General features: G+C 36.1%; 1 protein-coding gene across 8 annotated transcripts in view; it reads left to right on the top strand.

Moving 5' to 3' along the window:
• LOC132118261 (sodium channel protein type 8 subunit alpha-like) overlaps positions 1 to 24799 on the top strand; it is a 67612-nt gene that overhangs the window by 2930 nt on the left and 39883 nt on the right. For 4 of the 8 annotated variants that reach the window (XM_059527971.1, XM_059527967.1, XM_059527970.1 and 1 more), the window contains exons 1-3: positions 19916 to 20011; positions 20131 to 20259; positions 21602 to 21693. In XM_059527971.1, coding sequence (XP_059383954.1) covers positions 19932 to 20011; positions 20131 to 20259; positions 21602 to 21693 — 301 coding nt within the window. In that variant the 5' untranslated portion in view covers positions 19916 to 19931. Of the gene's footprint in view, positions 1 to 6421; positions 6754 to 18637; positions 18757 to 19915; positions 20012 to 20130; positions 20260 to 21294; positions 21387 to 21601; positions 21694 to 24799 lie in introns of those variants that run through there. The other 4 variants (XM_059527972.1, XM_059527969.1, XM_059527966.1 and 1 more) reach the window with 2 other exon arrangements.

Below are 24799 nucleotides of genomic sequence, written 5' to 3'. Positions count from 1 at the left end.
CGATTTAATCGATTAAAATCGATTATTAAAATAGTTGTCAACTAATTTGGTCATCGATTCGTTGCTAAATAACTTTTATTTGCCATAAGCGGCTCATTTCGTGCATATTTCAAATCTGCGGTGACCAAAGTGCGGCAGTAATGAGCCACCGGAGGTTTTACTCAGCCAGTACAGCAGGAGAAGTAGCGAATAGCCAATAGCTGGCCTCGTTTTGTCACGTGCTTCCCGAACAGCGTCTCTGCAGCATTCAGTGTGATGTGTGAGTACTTTACTTTGAGCCTTCAAAAAAGAAGAATAACCTGTAAACTCTGCACTACTAAACTGTTTAAGGGGACGTTCACATATCGCGTCTTTTGCGCGCTCAAGTTCGTTATTTCCAACACCGCACCGCATTGAGTTAAAACATTTCAACTTTTCAGAATGCCGCAAGCGCACAGCGGGTCATGTGACAAGAACTAACCAATCAGCTTCATCCTTTCCCGTAACAACGTTTAAAGCTCAGCCAAGATGAAGGAACAGCTGATCATAGCTGTATATGGATTTCCATTTTGAAATAAATTTAGTAGCAGAGCTACTGCAAGTGATTTTTTGAGCTGCAAATCCATTTATCCTTTGCTGAAATTTCCGCGTCTTCAAGGAGAGAGCACGTCATGGTTGCTTAGCAAAGGCAGACGCCTCAGGGTCGCTTCTGCCCGAGCGCTTTGGAAAGAAGGAGAAAGCGGTGCACCTAGCGTTTTCCACGCGTTTTTAGGCGCGATTTGTGAATGACCCCTAAGACTTTCATTTGTGCAGATTCTCCAGTACAATGTTGTTTGCAAATGTTTAGTCGTAAAAGCTGATAACATTGCTTTTTAACAGTTAACATTTAAAGCTTTACAAACATGTTCTGTGATCAGTTTGTCGTTTACCAGTTCAAAATTCAGTCGTGCAGCCTAATTATGACTGAATGAGAGAGGTAAATGTTTAAAGATATTTGAAATGCACTTTTTTCCTAAGTATTCACTGCTCTTTTTCACACAGCAGGTTTTTTGTGTGTGTCCAATTTTTTTTTCTGGACAACCTTCTGATGGATTTTACTTTAAATTGTGAGTTCCATTCAGGTTTCATGCCATTGGCACTTTTTTTTCGAAGGATTGTTTACAATTTCACAGCAAAAGCTATAAAGCTGTTTCCCAGTAAATAATAAAATACAATGCACTGCAATTTTATTCTGTTTTATCCTTATTCTTCGTGAAAATACGTTCTGAAAGATTCCTTAATAAGCTTTGTTCGGGATGTTAAACTACTTTAGGAGCTCTAAGGACTGCCATGGTGAAAACATTATTTGAAATCTCCTTGTGAAATTTGCTAGAGTATGGGTCAGTGTTCTGATTGCAGAAGAGTTCAACAAAGGATTACTAACACAATAAAACAACTCCAGGTATATTTTTGATGAGGATATGACAGTGCAAAATGGTTAAAATCTCTTAAAAATAAAATCTATGCTGAAGGATAAAGACCATTTATTAATAATTTACTTAGGGGAAAAAAATGGAAATTTTAATTAATCGATTAATCGTAAAAATAATCGACAGATTAATCGATGATCAAAATAATCGTTAGTTGCAGCCCTAAAGTCCAATGAATCACTTATCACAAAGGCAATTAATATTATTGCAAGTGTAATCCGAAGACAAACACTAAGTATCACCTTTATCTGCTTGTAATGGAGGGTGCTTTTCATTTTTCATGAAGTGGATGACTCATCCAGGATCTAGTGCCAGTCTCTCTTTAACATGCTCTCAATTTAGCAACAGATTGTTTTGATGTGTAAGTTAATATTTTTAGATGCAAGGCTTAGCATTTTACTTTCCTGTGCTTAACATATCAGTTTGTGTGAGCTGATGATGTAACAAGGTAGTATTGTTCAGTAAGACTATCTTTCCACAAGCTAGAATTAAATCTAAACAACATTTTGCCCTTTATATTTGTGACAAGGTTGTGTGGGCTCTTTTAGCTTCGATTTTAAGTATTGATAATGTGATACAAGATTATATTAGTAGCTGGTGATCAATTGACAACAATTCAGATCGGAGTTATTTTGTAAGTAGACACAATGTACATTTAAACTTTTTCTATACAAGCTCATTTTAGATCTTATTCAAAACTTGAAATCATTTGATTTTCTAATGCAAATAACGTCTGTCTGGTGATGTATACTAGATTTTTCCAATCATTTAGTCATCTTAAATCATTTCTGATCTGTCACTACTTCTATTTCATCTCAACTTTAAGTCCTGGAATTTTAGATTTCTCCATTTGCTAACCTTCAGTAAAGATGAACCAAGTATAGATTTTAAGTACTCTGTTAAATCCAGAGGTGGGTAGTAACGAGTTACGTTTGCTTCGTTACATATACTTGAGTAATTTTTTGGGGTAACTAATACTTTTTGGAGTATATTTAAAGATGGGTACTTTTACTCTTACTTGAGTAAATTTTTTGGGAAAAAATCTGCGATGGAGATCCTTATTAGATAAACACCGCGTGTGCTGTCTACTGTTTAACAGGTAATAATTTGGGCTACATTCGATTACAGTACACGATACCACTGTGACATTAGTTTGTTGTACGTGTGTGGCTTATAACAGAGGGGAGTCAAGTTGAATGCAGCTTCCAAAAGACAAAAAATAGCCGATTAAGATTTTATTAATTTTAATACAATCAGTATTAAGCGAGTACGTTCAGCAAGTCATATCATCAGCTGCTAAATTCAGATCTGTGATCGCTTGCTGGTGCTGAGCCAGAGATAGATGCGTTTTTACAGCACTGCGCATTATAACCAATCACACAATATTCTGTTGAGCTTTTGAATGCAATGGCCAAAATGATCTTTAATAATTTAAATGTTATTTGCTCTCTTTCTGAACAATGAAAGATTAGCAATTTTTATATCACATTAACTTTCAATGTTAAATTCACATTTAATATAAAGTCAGTCCTATTAAAAATGTTATGGCATGACACCTATATTTGATACTTAAGTAAAACAGACAGGGTTTTATAATAAATTACATAAATTGGAGTAAAGGCTGATGAAATATATACATGTATACACGCACACATACATTACATACATTTTATCTATACATCTAAATAAAAATAGGCTCAGTATATATGACCCAAGGTAACTAGTAACTAACTACTTGAGTAGATTTTTTTATCCGATACTCTTTTACTCTTACTCAAGTTACTATTCAGACTAGTACTTTTGCTTTCACTTGAGTAAATATTTCTAGAAGTACTTTTACTTTTACTTGAGTACAGTTTTTGGGTACTCTACCCACCTCTGGTTAAATCCCAAAAGCAAACAAACAACAAACAGTGCTAATATACACTCACAGTGTGCTGTCATACAACTACCTAAAAATTATGATTCTAACCTTTATCTCAATACCGAAATCGCAGTTGGCCACACAGTGATTCATCTTTAATGAATCATTGAAATATTGGTGTCCAGGACACTGTGAGCACAGAGACTGCAGTCAAAGTCACTTTGAGTGAATGTCTGTTCACTCGGCAGCCATATTTACAGAGCCTCTGGGAAAGCTGCATGCTACACTTAAATCTAGAGATCGACCGATAAGGGTTTTTCTATAGCCGATGCTGATGCCGATGTTTAGAGGTCAGGGTCAGCCAATGGCCGATATGTGCTGCCGATTTTTAGGGACGATATCTTGAAGTTTTCCCCTTCATTTGCATGCAAAAATGTCACACTAATAATAAGTGGATGCACAACATTTCTAAACTTATCATCATTTATTGAGCACTGACTTGAACCATCTCTCGAATCTTAATTTTGTGCACTGCATGGTATTAAAATAAAAAATTTATCCAAAGTTAACCAAACAAAATCAATAAACTGACCAAGTATTAAATACGTAAAACAGGTTTTATATATATATATATAAATAAAAGTCAATCATTTACATAAAAGTTTTAGAGCATTTATCAAGTAGAATTTTTCAAGTTTGTTGGAACATAAATGTAAACTTAAATATACATTTAAATGAATACAATTTTAAAAATAAAAATCTGAAAAATATAAAAAAATAAATATATAAAAAATAAATAATAGTAGTGCTGCAAAGACACTAGCAACCAGCAACATTTGTGTTTGGTATAAATGACACAGAACATCTAAAGTGCATTCTAATTTCAAACGTACATCGCAGTCTGATCATTATTAAAATAAAGTACAGTCAACCAAACATATAAAAGGTTACACTGGTCAGTTTAAATAGACCGTAGTATACCGGTCCACTCTGCTGTTATGACAAGGACGTTTTTGCTCATGTGTAGAGGATGATCTTTCCGTCTAGTTTACATTAAATAAATAAAAAATATTATAGTTTAACATTCAGATACATTGCGAATATGGAAACATTTGGATATGTGCAGAACGAGACGTGAGCAATAACCTCCAAATACATCTAGTCAAACCCGCACTCGCTCGTCCTCGTATGGATCAGATCATTTTTCGGATCAGAAAAAAAAAAAAAAGGCCAAGACAAATAAACATACGTTTTGTCTTTTTTTATTAACATTTAATTGTTAAATTTAAATATATGAAATCAACTTAAAATGCACATAATATCTTCTTTTTAACATAATAGCCCGACTTCTCATCTTCCAGTGTGCTGTGATGAAGTGAGCAGTTATCGTCACAGAGCTCTCCATCCCCCTGGACGTCCACCCTTCTGTCGTGAGCGCAACAGAGGATGCTCGGGATAGTTCATCCACAACTGTTTTCTTCTCCTGTTCATAAAGATCTGGCACAATATTTTCACTCTAACCTCTTTCCTCATCATTATATCTGACAGGGAATCCAAAATGCGCGGGCCGTTCAAGCTCCTCCGTTCCTCCGCTCGCCATGACCACTGAGTGTGGACTGAACATGCGCAACTTTTTTTTTTCATAAATCAATCCGGGGGTCACGTGTGTGCCGAACCGAAGATATTGATCAATGATGATCCATTGAACCACTACTATAGTGTGTCATTTGAAAACATTGCAGTTGCGTTTTAAAATACAACTACGAGCACCACGAAACCATTTAAAGAGGCGCATTCAGCGGTCTTCCTTGACGGGAAACAGTCAACAAAGTAAAATGATCTCCAACGTATGGCGCGCTCTCTTCATTTTATCAAATGATCATAATCACATCTATTCATTTTACAGTCCTGCTACTAGCATTTTATTCAGAATAAAACCCCTTTAATTCGGGTGAGAAAGCTTTTTTTCCAAGTGGCTTTTGCACATAATAATAATACCGCTGCAGACGCATTTTGCAGCATTAAAGTAATTAATTGATCATTAATTTAAACGACGATCGATCATGGAAATGATCGAATATTGACATCCCTAAATACAAATGAGTTAGATGGAAAACTGGTTATTTTCTGCATCAAACCATGCCTCCGAACAAATGTCATTCACCGTTCTGGGCAGCTCCAGGACAGCTGTCTCTCCGAGCACGGTGCTGTCTGTGAACGGGGCGGAGTAACGTCAGAGACAGTTTACTTTGGTAACGTCACGCTGCAGTGTTTGTTAGAGCTGTCAACTTCTCCACCCCATTTACAGATTGAAATTCTCTGACTACCCTTTATCTCCCAGGACTGCTGTTGAATCTTCCAAAAGTTTTGGCTTGGGGTGCTTCACATGCAGTGGCAGCAGCAGCACTTTCCACCGCACCAATAACACGGGGCTGCCCGCCGACGTGCCTGACTTTAAATCGGCGCTACTAAACACGGATATCGGCCGATCCCGATATATTAAAAAATGACAAATATCGTCCCGATATATCTACTTAAATCAGCTATAAAATCTTGACAACTGTCTCATATTTGTTTTGTTTTTATTCTCAAATAGTATTTAAAAAGCTTTCAAGCTGAACCTGCCAATGCAAATGTTCAGAACACTGGGCATATTCCACCATTGTGCACATTGCACTTTAGAAATGATTCGGTTTCTGCCAGTGCTTATATCTTGCAGATATCTTATGCTACATGCAGATAAACGTATAGTACATGAATGTTATATAATATTGATACGAGCTCAGAAAACACACTGTGTTTCACAATGCACTATCACAAACACACTATCACAAACTATGCAGGTTTGATTCCCAGGGAATGCATGAATTGATACAGAATGTTTGAAAGGATATGCAAAATGCTTAAATGAACATTTTGAATGTGAAATTAGAAAAGACTTTCTTGATCTGGTAAGCTCTTATCTCATTGGCTGACTTTTGGGAGTAAGAGTGCACAGTTGCTTTACAACTATTTGTTTATGGGACAAAACAAGTTGCAGTGTGGACAAGACTACTGTATGATTCTGAGTCAAGTTGTCCAATAATGTCCTTTTCTCTTTCCAATATAGAACTGGCTGCCGTGGAGGGTACATAACAGGAGAAGAAGTTGCTGCAGGATGAAAACATGGCTGCACCATTTTTTGCACCGCCAGGACCTGACAGCTTCAAATACTTTACCAGGGAATCTCTGTGTGAAATTGAGAAGCGCATTGCTGAGGAGAAAGCCAAGCCACCACCTAAACAAGACAACAGCTACCGCGACGATGATGACGAGAACAAGCCCAAGCCTAACAGTGACCTGGAGGTGGGCAAGAGTCTGCCCTTCATCTATGGGGATATCCCTACTGGAATGGTGGCAACACCATTGGAGGATCTCGATCCTTTCTACATGAATAAGAAAGTGAGTGTGTCAATATGTCTGTTTATAAGTCTTTACATTATACACTACTTTATAAGTTACATTCTGAGCAGTAAACTATGGATCATTATAAAAGTGGAGAAGCTGATGTGTTTTTCCCTAACTTTTCCAGGTCATTTATTGTTATTCTCATATGTGCGAAAACCTCTGATGGTGACATGCAGCTGTTGGATTTACTTGGTAAACAAATGACAATGTGAATTAAAGCTGCAAGCAGTGATGAACGGGCCCTCGCACTGGGCTCACCACCACCCCCGGTGCCCATAGGAGAAACAGTGAACGTTGGGCCATATGCTTATAAAATAGCAAATATTTGTGCCACATTTCCTGCTGCCAACAGGTGGCGCTATGATTACTACTGAATATCAGCATGTTAATGTCTTCAGGCCAGGACTCTTACCAAACATGCAAAGTTTCAGGCAGATCAGACATCTCATGTTTAAGTTAGTATAAAATAAGTAATTTCCTGTTGCCAGCAGGTGGCTCTATATGTCAATGTCACCTTTATTTATATAGCACTTTAAACAAAATACATTGCGTCAAAGCAACTGAACAACATTCATTAGGAAAACAGTGTCAATAATGCAAAAATGATAGTTAAAGGCAGTTCATCATTGGATTCAGTTATGTCAGCTCTGTTCAGTTAAATAGTGTCTGTGCATTTATTTGCAATCAAGTCAACGATATCGCTGTAGATGAAGTGTCCCCAACTAAGCAAGCCAGGCGACAGCGGCAAGGAACCGAAACTCCATCGGTGACAGAATGGAGAAAAAAACCTTGGGAGAAACCAGGCTCAGTTGGGGGGCCAGTTCTCCTCTGACCAGACGAAACCAGTAGTTCAATTCCAGACTGCAGCAAAGTCAGATTGTGCAGAAGAATCATCTGTTTCCTGTGGTCTTGTCCTGGTGCTCCTCTGAGACAAGGTCTTTACAGGGGATCTGTATCTGGGGCTCTAGTTGTCCTGGTCTCCGCTGTCTTTATACTTATAGTTGTTATTAATAGCATCCTTTAGCACATAGTAAGTGTTGCTAGCATGTTTTAGAATGTTTCTAGCATGATTAGCACACAATGGAATATTTTAATGTGTTACAAATGGTGCATAAAAGTGTTAAACATGACACTTCCTGTTGCCAGCAGGTGGCGCTATGACTATAAACGAATACAGGCATGTTGATGTATTTAGGACAGGACCCTTGTCAAACGTGTGAAGTTTGGGGCAGATCGGACATTGCTTGCCTGAGTTACTGCAACATCGTTTTTCACTGCATTAGTAGCATGCTTTAGCACTTAGCTAACTGTTGCTAGCATGGTTTAGTATGCTTCTTTAATGTTGCCAGCCTATTTAACACTTGTTGATGCTTTTTTTGATTTTGCATGGAGTCCATAACCATCTTAAATATGCCACTTCCTGTTGCCATTAGGTAGCGCTATGACTATAATCGAATATTATCAAACTTGTTAAACTTGGGGAAGATTGGACACTATGCCTGAATTACAGTAACTTCCTTATTCACTGCAGTTTTATGCTGCTTTAGCATTTAGGTAAGTGTTTCTAACATGTTTTAGTATGTTTCTAGCATGCTGCCAGTGTATTTACCACTTGCTGGCACTTTTTACATGACACATGAAGTGTCATGTGTAACAGTGTTACACATGACACTTCCTGTTACCAACAGGTGGCGCTATGATTATAACTGAATACGGGCATGTTGATGTGTTCAGTACAGGACTTTTGGCAAACGTGTAAAGTTTGGGGCAGATCAGATGTTGCTAGCCTGAGTTAGAGCAACTTCCTTATTCAGTGCAATAGTTGCATGCTTTAACACTTAGCTAAGTGTTGCTAGCATGTTTTATGCTTCTTGAATTTTGCCAGCCTATTTAACACTTTTTGACACTTTTTAATTTGTCCCTAGGAGTCCATAACAGTGATAACCTTGTCACTTCCTGTTACCAGCAGGTGGCGCTATGACTATAACTGAATTTGGTCATGAGTGTTTGTTCGGAACAGAACACCTATCACACAAGTGAAGTTTGGGGAAGATCGGACATTGCTTGCCTGAGTTACAGCAACTTCCTTTTTCACTACATTAGTAGCATGCTTTAGCACTTCGCTAAGTGTTGCTAGCATGTATTAGTATGTATCTAGTATGTTGCCAGCCTATTTAACACTTGTTTACACTTTTTAATATGTTCCTAGGAGTCCTTAACAGTGATAACCATGCCACTTCCTGTTACCAGCAGGTGGCGCTATGACTATGAATGAATTTGGTCATGGGTGTTTGTTCAGGACAGAACACCTATCACATGTGTGAAGTTTGGGGAAGATCGGACATTGCTTGCCTGAGTTACAGCAACTTCCTGTTTCATGGCGAAACATCAAACTTTGTCAGGCCGCCATGGACACACCCCTTGACGAAAACTCAAAACCTTCGCAATTTAACATCACAAAGGTCTTATGATGACCCTCACTAAATTTGAAGACAATCCAATTAAAACTGTAGGAGGAGTTCTTCAAAGTACAAGTACGTTGTTGTGTAAGGTTTTGGTGAAATCAGTATTTTGTAGTCTTTTGTGTTGCCATGTGTATGTGAAGATGGAAAAAATGTGAAAACAAGTGTGAGAACTACTTCACTGAAATGTATTAATCTAACTAAAATGTAGACTCCCCTTCAAAAGTTTGGGTTTGGTAAGATTTGTCAAGTGATTTCATTGTAAAAGATGTCTATTATGCTGAACAAAGCTGCATTTATTTGATCACAAATACAAAAAAAAAAAAAAAAAAAAAATTATTTAGAAATTTGAATACAATTTAAAGAACACTGTTCTGTTTTCATATCTTTCAAAATGTAATTTATTCCTGTGATGGCAAATATTAATTTTAAGCAGCTATTACTCCAGGTTTTAGTGTCACATAATCCTGTTTAATATGCTGAACAAAAAAAAAAAACATTTAACATTGTTAAATTTTTTTGTTGTGCTGTAAGAACTTGTTCAAAATATTATGTAACATTATAAATGTGTTTTACTTTCATTTAAAATAATTGTTTCATTCAGCAAACATCTTTAAATGCTTAAAAGTTAGTGTAGATCCATGTTATGGACAGAATTGCTGGGTCCAGTCAGAGCTCACAACTAATGGTTAATCTATTGCGTTTTGCCTAATATTATAACATCATGCTGTGTGTTTACTAGTATTTCTGAACTGTATGCCGACCTTTGACTATTTTGATTTTGATTTTTTTGATTTTTAAAACTGGCTTTTATTTTTTTATGAGTAAACCCACCAAGCCAAAAGTATGTGACCACATTAAAAAATCTGGAGCTCAACATTGAAACCTGGAAAGGTTTTAGGTGTTTGAAATTTAAAACAAGTAGTAATTGTCATGATGTAACATGAATATGAATTATTATCTCTAAACCTCCACTGAAGCACAAGACACTCTTTGAATCATTCGCAAATCATGCTAAAGGTTCTACAGTCATGTGGAGTAAAAACCAAATGCCACAACATTTTATAATTTCACATTTTTCAACCTTTCATTCAAAATATTGTGCAGTTAGTATGTGGTGAAAAATGCTGTGAATATAATAAAAATGCAGTATTTTGTGCTCTAAGACTTTTCAATGAATGCACAACTTCTTGATGTGTTACCAGTCATAAAACAGTGGCTTGTTTTTTATGTTAAAAATAAGCAATATCAGATGCAAGCTAGTCCGCAAACAGATTTTCAGGTGCGAGTTGTTGTTATGAGATGTAGCCTACGGGTGAAGATGAGGTCATCTTTTCTGTCTCAGTTGTAATGGAGCCCAGCAGGCTCAGATCTGTTTCTGTTTGGCTCAGCGCTAAGTGCAGTGGTGAGGCTTTAGCCGTGTCTGCCACACTGGACTTTACTAAATAATGCACAGGCTCATTTGAGTGTTAATGCTTGTTAAATGTGTGCATGTGTTAGTGCTTTTCCCTGTCTCCCTCTCTTGCTCTCTCCCTCAGTCTCATTCCTCTGTCTCCCTCTCATGCAGCACACACTGTCTGTTACGTAACTGCCTGCTCCATGCATGCACAGAGATTTCAGTCTCCCAATAAAAAACCTCATGGAGGAGCGTATGTGAAACGTGGTGTTAAGGAACAAAATTGTGTTCTGAACCAAATTCATTTTTATTGTAAACATCACTCACGTTAGACCTTATGTTAGAATTGTTTTATATTTAAATGCATTTCTACATCACATTTATATGCACATGCCGTATTGTAGAACTATTTGTCAAACTATCCTGATATCTTAAGGATTTAATGGCTCTTTGATTGTAAGCTTTGGTAGCATGGGGATCAGATCTCTCCGCATCCCATTGTCCTTTTGTTTCCACACACTAGGCTCGACTTCATAGTGTAAAACCAGCTGAGAAATGGGAGCTGGCAGCTTTTAAATCCAGACCCATGACACTATCAGAAGCAATTAGATTAGGAAACTTTGCTATTGGAGCAGCTGATGAACCCTGAGTCCTCCAGCACAGATGATTCAAGGAGATGGTTATACAGTCCAGTATGATGAAAAGAAAATCAGTTGTGAGAGAGAGGCTTAACAGTATTTACTCAAAGTAAAACATGTTGGATCTAAATTTTTCAGGTTCTTAAACAACATTGAATTATATTTATGCATTTATAAAAATCTTTTGTTTTTGTTTTTTTTTCAGTGTGATTTACGCTGCACGCAAGGTATGCAGTTAATTAGTAAGTGTGATCCCTGGGAATCAGGTTTGTGCTCTGACTGTTTGATAAGATTGTTGTTGATCCAGGAACATGTTCTGTTTGAGTAAAGGGTTTGTAGAAAGGGGAGACAGAAGAAGAAAGACAAAGAGAGGCAAAGCTCCATACAGGGTCATAAATCTTAGAAGGGGCTCTTCAAAATGTGCCTTGTAGGACCATTGCTTCCCCCTGTGATGACGCAGCACTCAGAGTGGACTTGTCTGGGCTGGTTGGGGGGCTGGAGAAGGCAGGGTGATGCACTGCTTCGGTATAATAGCCGTCTCACTTCTCTCTCACATTTGTTCACAGCCTCAGCACTCTCAGCAGCTCTTATAAATACTCCTCTTATAATGTAGGCATCTCATTTGTTTCTGTTAGCTACATGCCTCAGTACATGTGCTGTAAATGGCTACATGCAGGAACAAGCCTGTACAATTTTCTCTGTGCTTTATTTAAAGATAAATGTGACCCTGGACCACAAAGCCAGTCATAAGGGTAAATTTTTTTATATTGAAATGTATAGATCATCTGAAAGCTGATTAAATAAGGGTGCTATTGATATATTGATTTATGATAATATTTGAATACCTTTATAAGTTGACCTAATGAAGTTCTTAGCAATACATATTACTTATCAAAAATCAAGTTTTGATATATTTACGGTAGGAAATTAACAAAATATCTTCATCTTTACTTAATATCCTAATGATTTTTGGCATAAAAGAAAAAAAATTGGTAATTTTGACCCGTACAATGTATTGTTGCCTATTGCTACAAATATACCTGTGCTACTTATGATGACCAGGGTCCAGGGTCACAAATATACATAATACAGTAATTATTTTAATTTTAATAAACATAATTAAAGCACAGGTTTGAGATTTAAGCTATTTGAGAATATTTTATAATGTATGAAATTAAATGCTACAGAATGAAGAGAGCTTGACCTTGGATTGTGATATAACTTATTATTGGCTCTGAATCTTCTCACTCTTTTTCATTCGTCATACATTAGTCCCCAGCTCTGTCATTTATGTTTCTTCATGTTTCTCTCCCCCATGTGTCCTGCCACAGGTGTGGTCTGTGCTTCACCTGCATCATTTTATTAATTTTTTATTTATTAATTTTTTTTTTACATCACTTTTACCTATTCACTTGGCATCATCCTGTAACACAATCTCTCTCTCTCTCTTATTTTCTGTATGTCTTCCCTATTTTGAAGCATCAGTTGGAAAATTAAAATAAATAAATGTAATCATTTAAGTGTCTGAATAATTTTTTAACCTAACATATTGCAGTGTCTAGTAATAACAGCATTATTTAGCAAAAATGTGCACATTTTATCTTGATTCACATTTATTTTAGAAATTTAAATGTACAGTTTTAACTGAACATATTGCAATTTCTAGTTAGTGACGTCTCTTGTATGGAAATATGTTGGCAAGTATGAAGTTTATTTATTTATTTATTTTAAATCAGGCATTTCATTTTATCAAAATGTTATAACTTCCTATACTTTTTAACAATTTAGCTGAGATTTTATTCATTTAATTTCTTATTTTTATGAACAAATGCTATATCATGGTGCATTTCCATCAGTATTATTTTCCCCTTTGTTTCTTTATTATTACCGTAGCTTATTTGAAGTACATTTGTCAGAGGGATTTTTATTCAGTGTCCAGTTTTACAGCTTTTTTATAGCTTCTGCTCTTTTTTTCTGTTTCCTATTGTTTTTTAATTGTCTTTCTTGTTGGCCCATTCGTTCTCCATCTTCCTCCCTTCCTCTCACTGCTTACTCATTCCTCTCTGGGCTGTCTTTCTCTGTCTCTTTATCTCTCTATGTCTTTTTTCTTCTCCCCCGTTCTGGATTATGAAATTTTCAGTAGCTGTGCAGCCTGTCAAGCATTAAAAAGACGAAACCCACATGCACTTCTCTTGTGTGTGCACATGTACTATATCAAGCAAATACTTTTTTTTCATATATGCACCAGTTCTGCATTATTTTTCATCTGTTTCATATGCGGTTGGCCGTGGGCTGCTGGTTTGAATGAGTCTTCTCCTGTTTTGTCCCCACAGCATGCAGCTGTTGAACCCTGATGTCACACATGCTGTTGAGATTGCGGAGCAGTGAGCAGATTTTTTTTTTTGACTAAGCAGGTCCCAGTATGTAGTTTACATGGTGGCCTGATTCAGTCTGACCCAAATAGATGTGGCTCTTTTCCATCTTTAGTTACTTATACAAAGTGTTATTTACTGAGCTGTGCTTCTTTAACGTAATTTGTCATTGTGGATCATATTATGCATATATATTCTTCTGAGAAGTTTCTGCATGTAAAGTGCAGATGATGATGATGATGATATGGTGCTGCATAGATTGGCGCTCTCCATGGTGCTGAAGAGGGTTTCTTAGTGTTCCTCTAAACTCAGGCATGTAAAAGGAAGTGAAGGGGTACATCCCATCTCTGCAGATGTACACGACCTCCCATGAAACTTTGATGGTAGCGAACATATTTTATTTAAACAATTATGAGGTTATCTGCTGAAAGGCTGGTGAGCTTACACTGACTCGTTCATGGTCTCATATAAATTCAGACAGACATTCATATATATATATATATACACAGTACAGACCAAAAGTTTGGACACGCCTTCTCACTCAAAGAGTTTTCTTTATTTTCATGACTATGGAAATTGTAGATTCACACTGAAGGCATCAAAACTATGAATTAACACATGTGGAATTATATATGAAATTATATACATAAAGTGTGAAACAACTGAAAATATGTCATTCTAGGTTCTTCAAAGTAGCCACCTTTTGCTTTGATTACTGCTTTGCACACTCTTGGCATTCTCTTGATGAGCTTCAAGAGGTAGTCACCTGAAATGGTCTTCCAACAGTCTTGAAGGACTTTCCAGAGATGCTTAGCACTTGTTGGCCCTTTTGCCTTCACTCTGCGGTCCAGGTCACCCCAAACCATCTCGATTGGGTTCAGGTCCGGTGACTGTGGAGGCCAGGTCACTCTCCTTCTTGGTCAAATAGCCCTTACACAGCCTGGAGGTGTGTTTGGGGTCATTGTCCTGTTGAAAAATAAATGATGGTCCAACTAAACGCAAACCGGATGGAATAGCATGTTACTGCAAGATGATGTGGTAGCCATGCTGGTTCAGTACGCCTTCAATTTTGAATAAATCCACAACAGTGTCACCAGCAAAGCACCCCCACACCATCACACCTCCTCCTCCATGCTTCACGGTGGGAACCAGGCATGTAGAGTCTATCCGTTCACCTTTTCTGCGTCGCACAAAGACACGGTGGTTGGAACCAAAGATCTCAAATTTGGACTCATCAGACCAAAGCACAGATTTCCACTGGTCTAATGTCCATTCCTTGTGTTCTTTAGCCCAAACAAGTCTTTTCTGCTTGTTGCCTCTCTTTAGCAGTGGTTTCCTAGCAGATATTCTACCATGAAGACCTGATTCACACAGTCTCCTCTTAACAGTTGTTCTAGAGATGTGTCTGCTGCTAGAACTCCGTGTGCCATTGACCTGGTCTCTAATCTGAGCTGCTGTTAACCTGCGATTTCTGAGGCTGGTGACTCGGATGAACTTATCCTCCGCAGCAGAGGTGACTCTTGGTCTTCCTTTCCAGGGGCGGTCCGCTTGTGAGCCAGTTTCTTTGTAGCGCTTGATGGTTTTTGTGACTGCACTTGGGGACACTTTCAAAGTTTTCCCAATTTTTCGGACTGACTGACCTTAATTTCTTAAAGTAATGATGGCCACTCGTTTTCCTGTACTTAGCTGCTTTTTTCTTGCCATAATACAAATTCTAACAGTCTATTCAGTAGGACTATCAGCTGTGTATCCACCTGACTTCTGCACAACACAACTGATGGTCCCAACCCCATTTATAAGGCAAGAAATCACACTTATTAAACCTGACAGGGCACACCTGTGAAGTGAAAACCATTTCAGGTGACTACCTGTTGAAGCTCATCAAGAGAATGCCAAGAGTGTGCAAAGCAGTAATCAAAGCAAAAGGTGGCTACTTTGAAGAACCTACAATATGACATATTTTCAGTTGTTTCACACTTTTTTGTTATGTATATGATTCCACATGTGTTAATTCATAGTTTTGATGCCTTCAGTGTGACTCTACAATTTTCATAGTCATGAAAATAAAGAAAACTCTTTGAATGAGAAGGTGTGTCCAAACTTTTGGTCTGTACTGTATATATTTAACAGACAGTTTATTGAACCTTTACACATAATAATTTAAAAAAGTTTGCATATGTTTTTTAAGTTTTATTAGGATATTATTGCTATTATTGTATGATATAGAATACAGGACTCACATTTTTTCATAGGCCCAAACCAAACAAAAATATAGAAATTGTTGCATATGTAATGTTGTTATTTAAATTATGAAAAGTTTAGGTGAATTTTCTGCAGCTTGTAAATCAGTATAGCAGACTTACATAAATATGCATGATAAAATTCATAGAAATATCAGCTGTCATGCTATTTCTCTCAATAATATTATTAAGATAACATTTTAATGCTTAATTTTATTATCAAGCTGTTGTCGTTTTAATTTTGGGGGCAAAACTGATTATTGAGAGATATGCAAATACATTTTCTCCAAAAACTTTTATTATGATACATTTTAACACACACACACACACACACACACACACACACACACACACACACACACACAAAATGATGTTTGGATAATCAAGTAAACAAGTTGCTTCAGACCATCTAATTGAAATATTACTAACAGTATCAGTTATTCCCGTTTACTTTAACAGAAAAAGGTGTGTGCAAACCTTTTAGAATTCTACTAACTTTAAAAGTATGAAATATCAGAGGACAGAAGGCATGTAGTAAATTGTATAACAGATTTTTCAGCAGTTTTGATCATGCTGATAATTTAGAGGCCTTAGAAATGTATGTGTCAAATGTTCAGTGGGCTTTGTAAGGTTAAAAATCCTTTATGTGTATTTTATGTACTTTACTGGAATGGGGTAAAGTGGTCTAATGAGTCAGTAGTGCTTCTCCAAATTCTCTGGTGTACTCTGCTATTTTCAGTTGTTTAGTCCGAGTGGCAACCTCCTGCTCTCTCTAGTGAAGCCAATAAGGAAGTGACTAAAACTGCAATTCATCGACTGGCCGCTTTAGGCTGGCTGCAAAAGAGAGTCAATCCCATAGACTCCCCATGTTAAAATGCCCAACTTTACAGCAGAAAAAAACATGTTTTCAGCTTGGTGCAAAAAATGATTTTGGTCTATATAGCCAATTTTGCCCCCTTCATGACAACTGTGAGGGGGGTGATTTTTTTTTATAACTCATCCATTTAAATTATATTAAGCCTTAAAGTTCTGCATAATTAAGGGCGTGGCCACTTGAGTGACAGGTGAATTGCCACTGCTGTCACAGCCGTCGCGCTAGGTGGGCGTGGCTTTAGCAACCAGCTCCTGCCCTTTTGCCCATTTTCGATTGTCCGGGAGAGTCGCGTGGTGACGCGCTGCCAAGATGGCGACGGCTCACTCTACACACTTTAGGCTTCAAAAACTCTCTTCAGGAGCTCAGTCACAGCTCAGAGAAGATCATTTTCTACTTATGTGGTAAATTCTATTGTATGTTGTAGTAACGAAACAGAATTTAGTAGTGTTTCTTTATTCCCAATCCTATATGTTGTTTACACTTTCCATCATTATTTTGTGTATTTCAAGGGTTAATGATGAAGTGAAAATGTCAACATTTACTCACCCTCATGTCTTTTTCCAACTTTTGACAGAAAACAAAAAGATTTAATTAAATGAATATCTGGTTGGGTGATTTCATTACAATAACAGTATATTATGATTTAATAAAGCAAACAGGAGTGTCAGCAAAAAACAGCCTACTGACTATGTTTTGGTTAACAATAAGACAATTTTTAAGCAGTCTTAGCAGTAAAATTGTGGTGGACACCACGGCTTCAATTGTTCATCTTGTGGTTTGTAACATGGTTTAAGAGTTGGTACGGTTCAGTATGTGCTATGTTTAGGGAAAAATAAAGAAATAACAAACAATATAACTACAAGCAACAGCACAGATAAACACAAAAGAGCAAAGATACAAATAAAATAAACAATGTTTTTCAGTTAGGTCTAACAAGAACAATGAGTGATTTCTTTGTTGTTGCTGTTCGATTACTATTAAGAATGTGCTGTCACTTTAAGGGAATGCATGGATCCAGTGCATTGATACTGCACATTCAGCTGGCTATCTCTGCTAGGATACTTACCAAGACAGGCATTCTGACATAATTTTTTGTGTGAATTTGTAAATTCAAGGACAAAACTTGAAAGTTAACAACATTAAACAACATTAAAACTTGAAATTTATAACATTACAGATGTGTTGTCAGAATTACAGTAAGTTGAACCTCTGTGTAAGTGCGTGTCAAACCGTGGGTGAAGAACGGTATGGTTCGATTTTTTACCGAGAACTGCCACACCCGTAGTGGATACAGAGGTGGCAGAAATTAAACTCTTACATTACTGTTTAGAAACGGCAGAATCTGATGACAGATTTTTCATTATTTCAATATTTTTATTTCTTGTAAAGGCAATATATAAAATATGTATTATTTTTATTATTCATTGTTGGTGAATTTGTCCTTCAAGCATCTTGCATCCTCAATCTTAAATTCAAATTACAACCATGCTGATATTCAGATCACTGTGTTGGACTACGTAGCAGCACTCTCAACCAATCAAATTCAAGAACCGGAACTAACTGTTGCATAAAGATTGTTATATAATCTTTAAACTTTATTGTACTCCATAGACAATATGGATGTTTTGCATACAGACTTGTGGATTTACTTACTACTTGCCAAAGAATGCGATTTTAATTATTCAGTAGTATATAAAGCAGTTTGTCTTCATTATGATGTCTTGTCCTCTAGAAACAGACGTAGGCTTTCAGTATGCGATTATTACCTCTTAAAGTCCAGTTGAATAAGTGATGATGTTTCTCACTTGTTTCTCTCTCTCTAATTGCAACTAATCTGATGTTTCTCTTTCTCTGTCTTTGTCTTCTTTCTGGCTTGTTCCTTTTTCCTCTCCACAGACATTTATAGTCCTAAATAAAGGGAAAACAATCTTCCGCTTTAGTGCCACACCTTCCTTGTACATGATAAGCCCTTTTAATCTCGCTAGACGAATAGCGATTAAAATTTTGATACATTCATATCCTTTTTCAGCTAATAAAATGTATGTGATGAATGTCTATGTTATCTCTCTCTACATCAAATATATAATGTGTATGCTTATCGCTAGAGTGCATGCAGTGGTCAGGAGTAATGCTATAGATGCATACTAATATGTAGTTAAGCAGTGTGTACTAGTGTGGAACTGTAACAGCATATCAGTGGGTGTGGATGTAGGTGTGAATTTTAGATGCATGGCAACTGTTTGGTTTGTCAGTAGAGATGCCAAATAGAGAGAAAATGGTGGAGCGCTATTGCCTGTTTTTAGCCCCTTTGTGTCCTGTTTTGATGCTGGAACCCATGGCTAAGGACATCTAGTTGAGTGGTCTCCCTATTGGCCAATACAGCACAATTTAAAAATGACTTGTCTTTCTGACCAAATAGTGGCTGATTGTGATGTCAGTCATGCCACATTAACTCTCAGTTCATTCATACAATATTTACAGACAGAGGCCTTGCTGTAAATATTGAGCCGAATGGAAACAATAATTTCCAAACATATAGGCTATCACAAAGATTTGAAGTGTAATGCTATTCCCTGTCCTCTGAGGACTGATTTGATGGTTATTGTGGTTGTAGTCCAAACAAAAACATTTGAACTGCCTACATAAATGACACAGATGAGCTGGAAACTCCCCATTATGATGTAAGCTTTAAGGCTGGATAATATATTAAATATTCACAATTCATTAATGTTTTTTTGTGAATATTTTATTATTCCAACAGTATAAAAGATAAACTGTATAAATGAACATGATTAAACATCAATCTCTGTTCATTTAGTGGCAAACATGGAATTCATGTTTTAATTTTTTTTTTTTTATATCTATAAGTTGATGTTTTTTCAAGGTATAACATGTATAATTTGTTCATATTACACTTTGTTAAATAAGTGTTTGTCTGATACTGTATGCAAAATTATACCTCTTGCATTAAAGATTTTAATCTACTTTGCAACAATGGCTGTTTAGATGAATACATAAATATATTTCAAGCACCTAGCAGTGCTTTACAACTAGCCAAAATTCTAAATGTTCTGTCTGTATTTGGCATTCTGTTTTGATGAATGTACTGATATTTATATTTAAACTGTAAAATTCCTTTTTTTTTTGTAATATCCCAAAAGTTCCTTAACTGACGCTCACAGTATTCAGCATGTTCATAATGTGTACGATTTTGACCAATTGTGTGTTCATGACTTTTAGTAATCCTCCCGAGTGGTCCAAACAAGTAGAGTAAGTATTTATCCACAGCTTGCCATTCCTATCACAAAATCATAGATATACACATTCAAAATATAAAGCAGATTTTAGTTCCTTTTTCTTAATCCACTTACTGCTGCTCTTTCCTTCAGGTATACCTTTACTGGAATTTATACGTTTGAATCAGCTGTAAAAATAATTGCCCGTGGATTCTGTATAGATGACTTCACATTCCTTAGAGATCCATGGAACTGGCTGGATTTCATGGTCATCTCAATGGCGTAAGTATTGTGTCATTAATGTCATTATGAAAAATAAGTCATTTAACTGGTTAGGATTATTACATTTGCCTCATTCTTGTGATGATGAAAAGAAATACTGAGCTCTTACTGTATGTGGGGGATGCGGACAACACATTTTCAGCTGTTATATTCTGTCTCTAACCATATGAACACTTTTTAGGTGGCATCTTTCTGGATGTGGCAGCTCTGCTAATGTCGTGTCCAGTTCCTCACAGCTCTGCATTTGTCTTTGTGACTGTTTTTCTCCTCATCTCTCTGCTGTTCTGTGGATATACCTAGTTCTTGCACTGATCCAGAATACTCCCTCTATTCTTCTCTTCTGAGAACTTTCATCGTTCAGATGTTCCCACCGATCAGTGTTTAGAGACATTCACCAACATCACGCCTCCTAGCAGCCTACGCAGAAAACTTTCTCCCTTCCTCTCTTTCTCTCTCACACACTGACTCTAGTTCTCATTTTCCATTTTCACTGCATCTGTTATTTATCTGTCATGTTTTCTGCATACAAACCATACCAGACATATTCATCTGAAATATACTGTATGTCACCATAAAAGAATGTTTGTTTATAAAAGCTGTCGGGGTGGGAGACAGACACTAGGTTTTGTGTTGTTGTGCCAAATATGATGATTATTATTATATATTTTATAATATAATATTTATAATATATTATAAAAATCATAAATAGCCCACATTCTATCTGAAATATATCTTTAATGTATATTTTCATAGTATGTTTATTTTTTCAACATAGAAAATATTCATTGTGTTAACATAATAATAATAATAATAATACTAATTACTATTGTTATTATTAAATGTATTATTTTTCTTTTTTTGTTTAAAATGGTTCATTTGTCATCTAAATATTGTAATATTTGGCATTTCTACTTTGTACTCTGACTACACTATAATAATATCCCCCACCTTATAAGAAACAGATCATCTTAATCTGCATATGGAAGTCATCAAGTACTAAGTCATGACCATGTAACTTTGATCTGATCATTGCAGGTATATAACAGAGTTTGTAAACCTAGGCAATGTCTCAGCTCTGCGCACGTTCAGAGTTTTGAGGGCATTGAAAACAATTTCTGTAATCCCAGGTAAGAGAGTGTGTAGGCGGGAGGGGTCGGGTCGGTGTTCTCTTGGTGTGTCGGTGTGTGGTCTTGGTTTATCTTGGTTTTCTTTTCCTTCCTTTCCCACTGTAGTGGACAGGTTCTGTGAGTGGCGTACCTCCTGGTGGTTCATTGGCGTGGTGGTGTTCTTGGTGTGTTTGTGGTTGTCATTGGTGTCTGTGTGTGATCCTCCCTTATTTCAGATATGTAACAGAGTTTGTGGACCTGGGGAATGTATCTGCGCTGAGAACATTCAGAGTTCTCCGAGCATTGAAAACTATCTCTGTCATTCCAGGTGAGATGCAGTTTTGACACTGAGGTTAACGCTCAGTATGATCTCCTATTACTATTCAATTTTTTTTTAAAGCAGAAATTAATTTGGAGAGGACCATTTAATTTGCTTTTTTCCAATCTCCAAAATGATCAAAAATGGTACTTATACATTTTTGATAGGCTTTGCAGTCTACTATCAATCTCCAGAGTCCTTGGTTTTGACACCCTTTTGCCCCTTTAGAAACTTCAGAGCAGATTAGAACAAATTAGAAAGCTTTAGCGAACAAACCTCTTTAACCTCTTTCATGAAGGCAAAAAATGTATCTATGAACAGACCCTGATCTGGGTTGAACTCAAGCTCCTGTATTATTTGTAGGTTTGTTGTTGAGATCTTGTTAAAGCAGATCTTAGTGTTACATAAGGCATGTTTTATTTCAGATTTTAACAGTGAGGACTATTCACTAGTGTGTGAGCTTGTATGTTTCTCAAAAATCAAACAGTAAAGGTATGAACACATTCATTTTGCTGATTAATATACAGTATATTGGGAAACAAGCAGACCTTTTCAAACTAACCCCCTGGCCTCAGAACACTAGTAGATATTTTTAACAAGCTTTGTTGCCCAAAATGAAAATTGCATAGCTCTCAGTGAGTTCCCAAAGAATATACTTATTACTTATTTATGAAGACTGCCAAGCCTAGTTTGTGGACATATTTTATGCTGCATGATGCTTTGAGAGTCACTTGCTTTTATAGTATAAACCTACTAAGTGCTTGGCTGCCTTTTATTTTTTTGACGATTCATTTATTTTTTCCTTTATTTTGTATGAGACTCACAAATTGCATCTGGAAATAAAATAAGAATAGTGCAGTTGGTCAAGGAACATTTTTATTTTTTGTTTTTATTTATGTTTTTAGTTAAATTGTTCAGTTTTATCTGTACAGTTGTTTTTATTTTAGTCAGAGGTTTTGCAAAAATTCACATTAGTGTCATATGCAAGTCATTTTTAGTGAAACAACATTATTTATTTAGCTGACTAGGTTTTACTGCAAGTCATATTTGTCATCCTATGTTATTTTCAGTAAGGCTATGAACTAAAGCCTACTCATCAAATCTCTGAGCCCTGCAAGATTTCTTTATGTTTTTGTGGGGTTTATGGGCAAGAGGATTGTAGCATATCAATAGTAATTTGAGTGTCTGCTGTCCTGAAGGTAAAGCAGCTCTTTTGTATTTGGGAGGGAGTTATGGAGGGGTCAGTGCAGTTCTGATGATGTTTAGCTTAGCATGTCTGATGGAGCCATGGAAGATTTTTACACTGGACTTGTTTCTGTTCAGCCTTCAAGCTGAAATGACCTGCATGCAGTCTTCACCCCCCTAGTCCCTGCTTGCTTTATTCTCCCCATGTCATGGCCCTCTGGTTGTGCTGCAGTATTTATAGACAACCGGATGTCAGGCTGTTCTCACTGTTACAGGGAGCCCTCCCTTTATTGTCAAGAGAATTCTTTGAAGGTTATCCTTAGAGAACCTTCAACTTCTATTCTGGAATGCTGGAATTCAAAAAGGTTTCAGGAAAATTTTTTGCATTTCCTGAAATAATATATTAAATGTTGTAGCCGTTTCTTAAACCATGTTTAAGCGAAAGTGAATTATTATTTCTACATTTTTCCCGGGGAACACATGTTAGGAAAAATTGTTAGCCTGAATGCAATGTAAGTCGCTTTGGATAAAAGTGTCTGCTAATGCATAAATTTAAATTTAATTTAATTTAAATTTAAATAGAGCAAATTATGGGATGGCTCCCAAACAGTACTTTGAGTAAAGACACTTATGTATTTTGTGATTGTATTATTTATACATTGTCAATGTGAATTCAAATAAGGATTCAAGGTATGATATTACGAAAAAATTATAATTAACAATTAAAAACATTAATTTATGCTGAAGGGCACCCTTAAGCATCCATGTCAGTGGTTCTCAACTGGTTTTGTTTCAGGAGCCAGATTTACATTTACATACAAACAGTTTCATACTCTTGGCAGCCATTCATTTATCATATAAAACCCATTAGGCCAAAAACTATGTTTATGATGAATGCCATGTCCAGCATCATGTTCATTATTCTACTAGGTAACAAATGAGTTTTGAGTTTTATTGGATGCCTGACCAATGATATCAATAAGAAAGGGTATGGGAAATGTTTTCTCCCTCTTTTGAAAAGTAATATTTACTTGCGATAGATAGATGGATGGATGGATGGATGGATACATACATACATACATACATACATACCTGCACACCACCAGCAGAGAACCACATACAGTACAGACCAAAAGTTTGGAAACATTACCATTTTTAATGTTTTTGAAAGAAGTTTCTTTTGCTCATCAAGCCTGCATTTATTTGATCAAAAATACAGAAAAAACAGTAATATTGTGAAATATTATTACAACTTAAAATAATAGTTTTCTATTTGAATATACTTAAAAATAATAATTTATTCCTGTGATGCAAAGCTGAATTTTCAGCATCATTACTCCAGCCTTTAGTGTCACATGTAACATCCAGTCTATCACATGATCATTTAGAAATCATTCTAATATTCTGATTTATTATGAGTGTTGGAAACAGTTCTGCTGTCTAATATATTTGATGAATAAAAGGTTAAAAATAACTGCATTTATTCAAAAAAAAAATATTATATAAAATATTCTAATAATATATTTTCTTTACTATCACTTTTTATCAATTTAACACATCCTTGCTGAATAAAAGTATTGATTTTATTTAAAAAGAAGAAAAAAAATTACTGACCCCAAATTACTGACCAGTAGTGTATATTGTTATTACAAAATATTTATATTTTAAAAACATAGCTTCTTCTTTTTTTTTTTTTTTTTTTTTTACTTTTTACTCATCAAAGTATCCTAAAAAAGTATCACATGTTCTGAAAAAATATTAAGCAGCAGAACTGTTTCCAACTTTGATAATGAATCATCATATTAGAATGATTTCTAAAGGATCATGTGACAATGATCCTAAAAATTCAGCTTTGCATCACAGAAATAAATTATAATTTAAAGTATAATAAATTTAAAAACAATTATTTTAAATTGTAATAATATATCAC

The sequence above is a fragment of the Carassius carassius genome, chromosome 37 (genome assembly GCF_963082965.1).
Source record: "Carassius carassius chromosome 37, fCarCar2.1, whole genome shotgun sequence".
In the NCBI taxonomy this organism is placed as follows: domain Eukaryota; kingdom Metazoa; phylum Chordata; class Actinopteri; order Cypriniformes; family Cyprinidae; genus Carassius; species Carassius carassius.
Note: the sequence above shows the minus strand (reverse complement) of the source record. Positions and strands in the feature narration are given on the sequence as shown.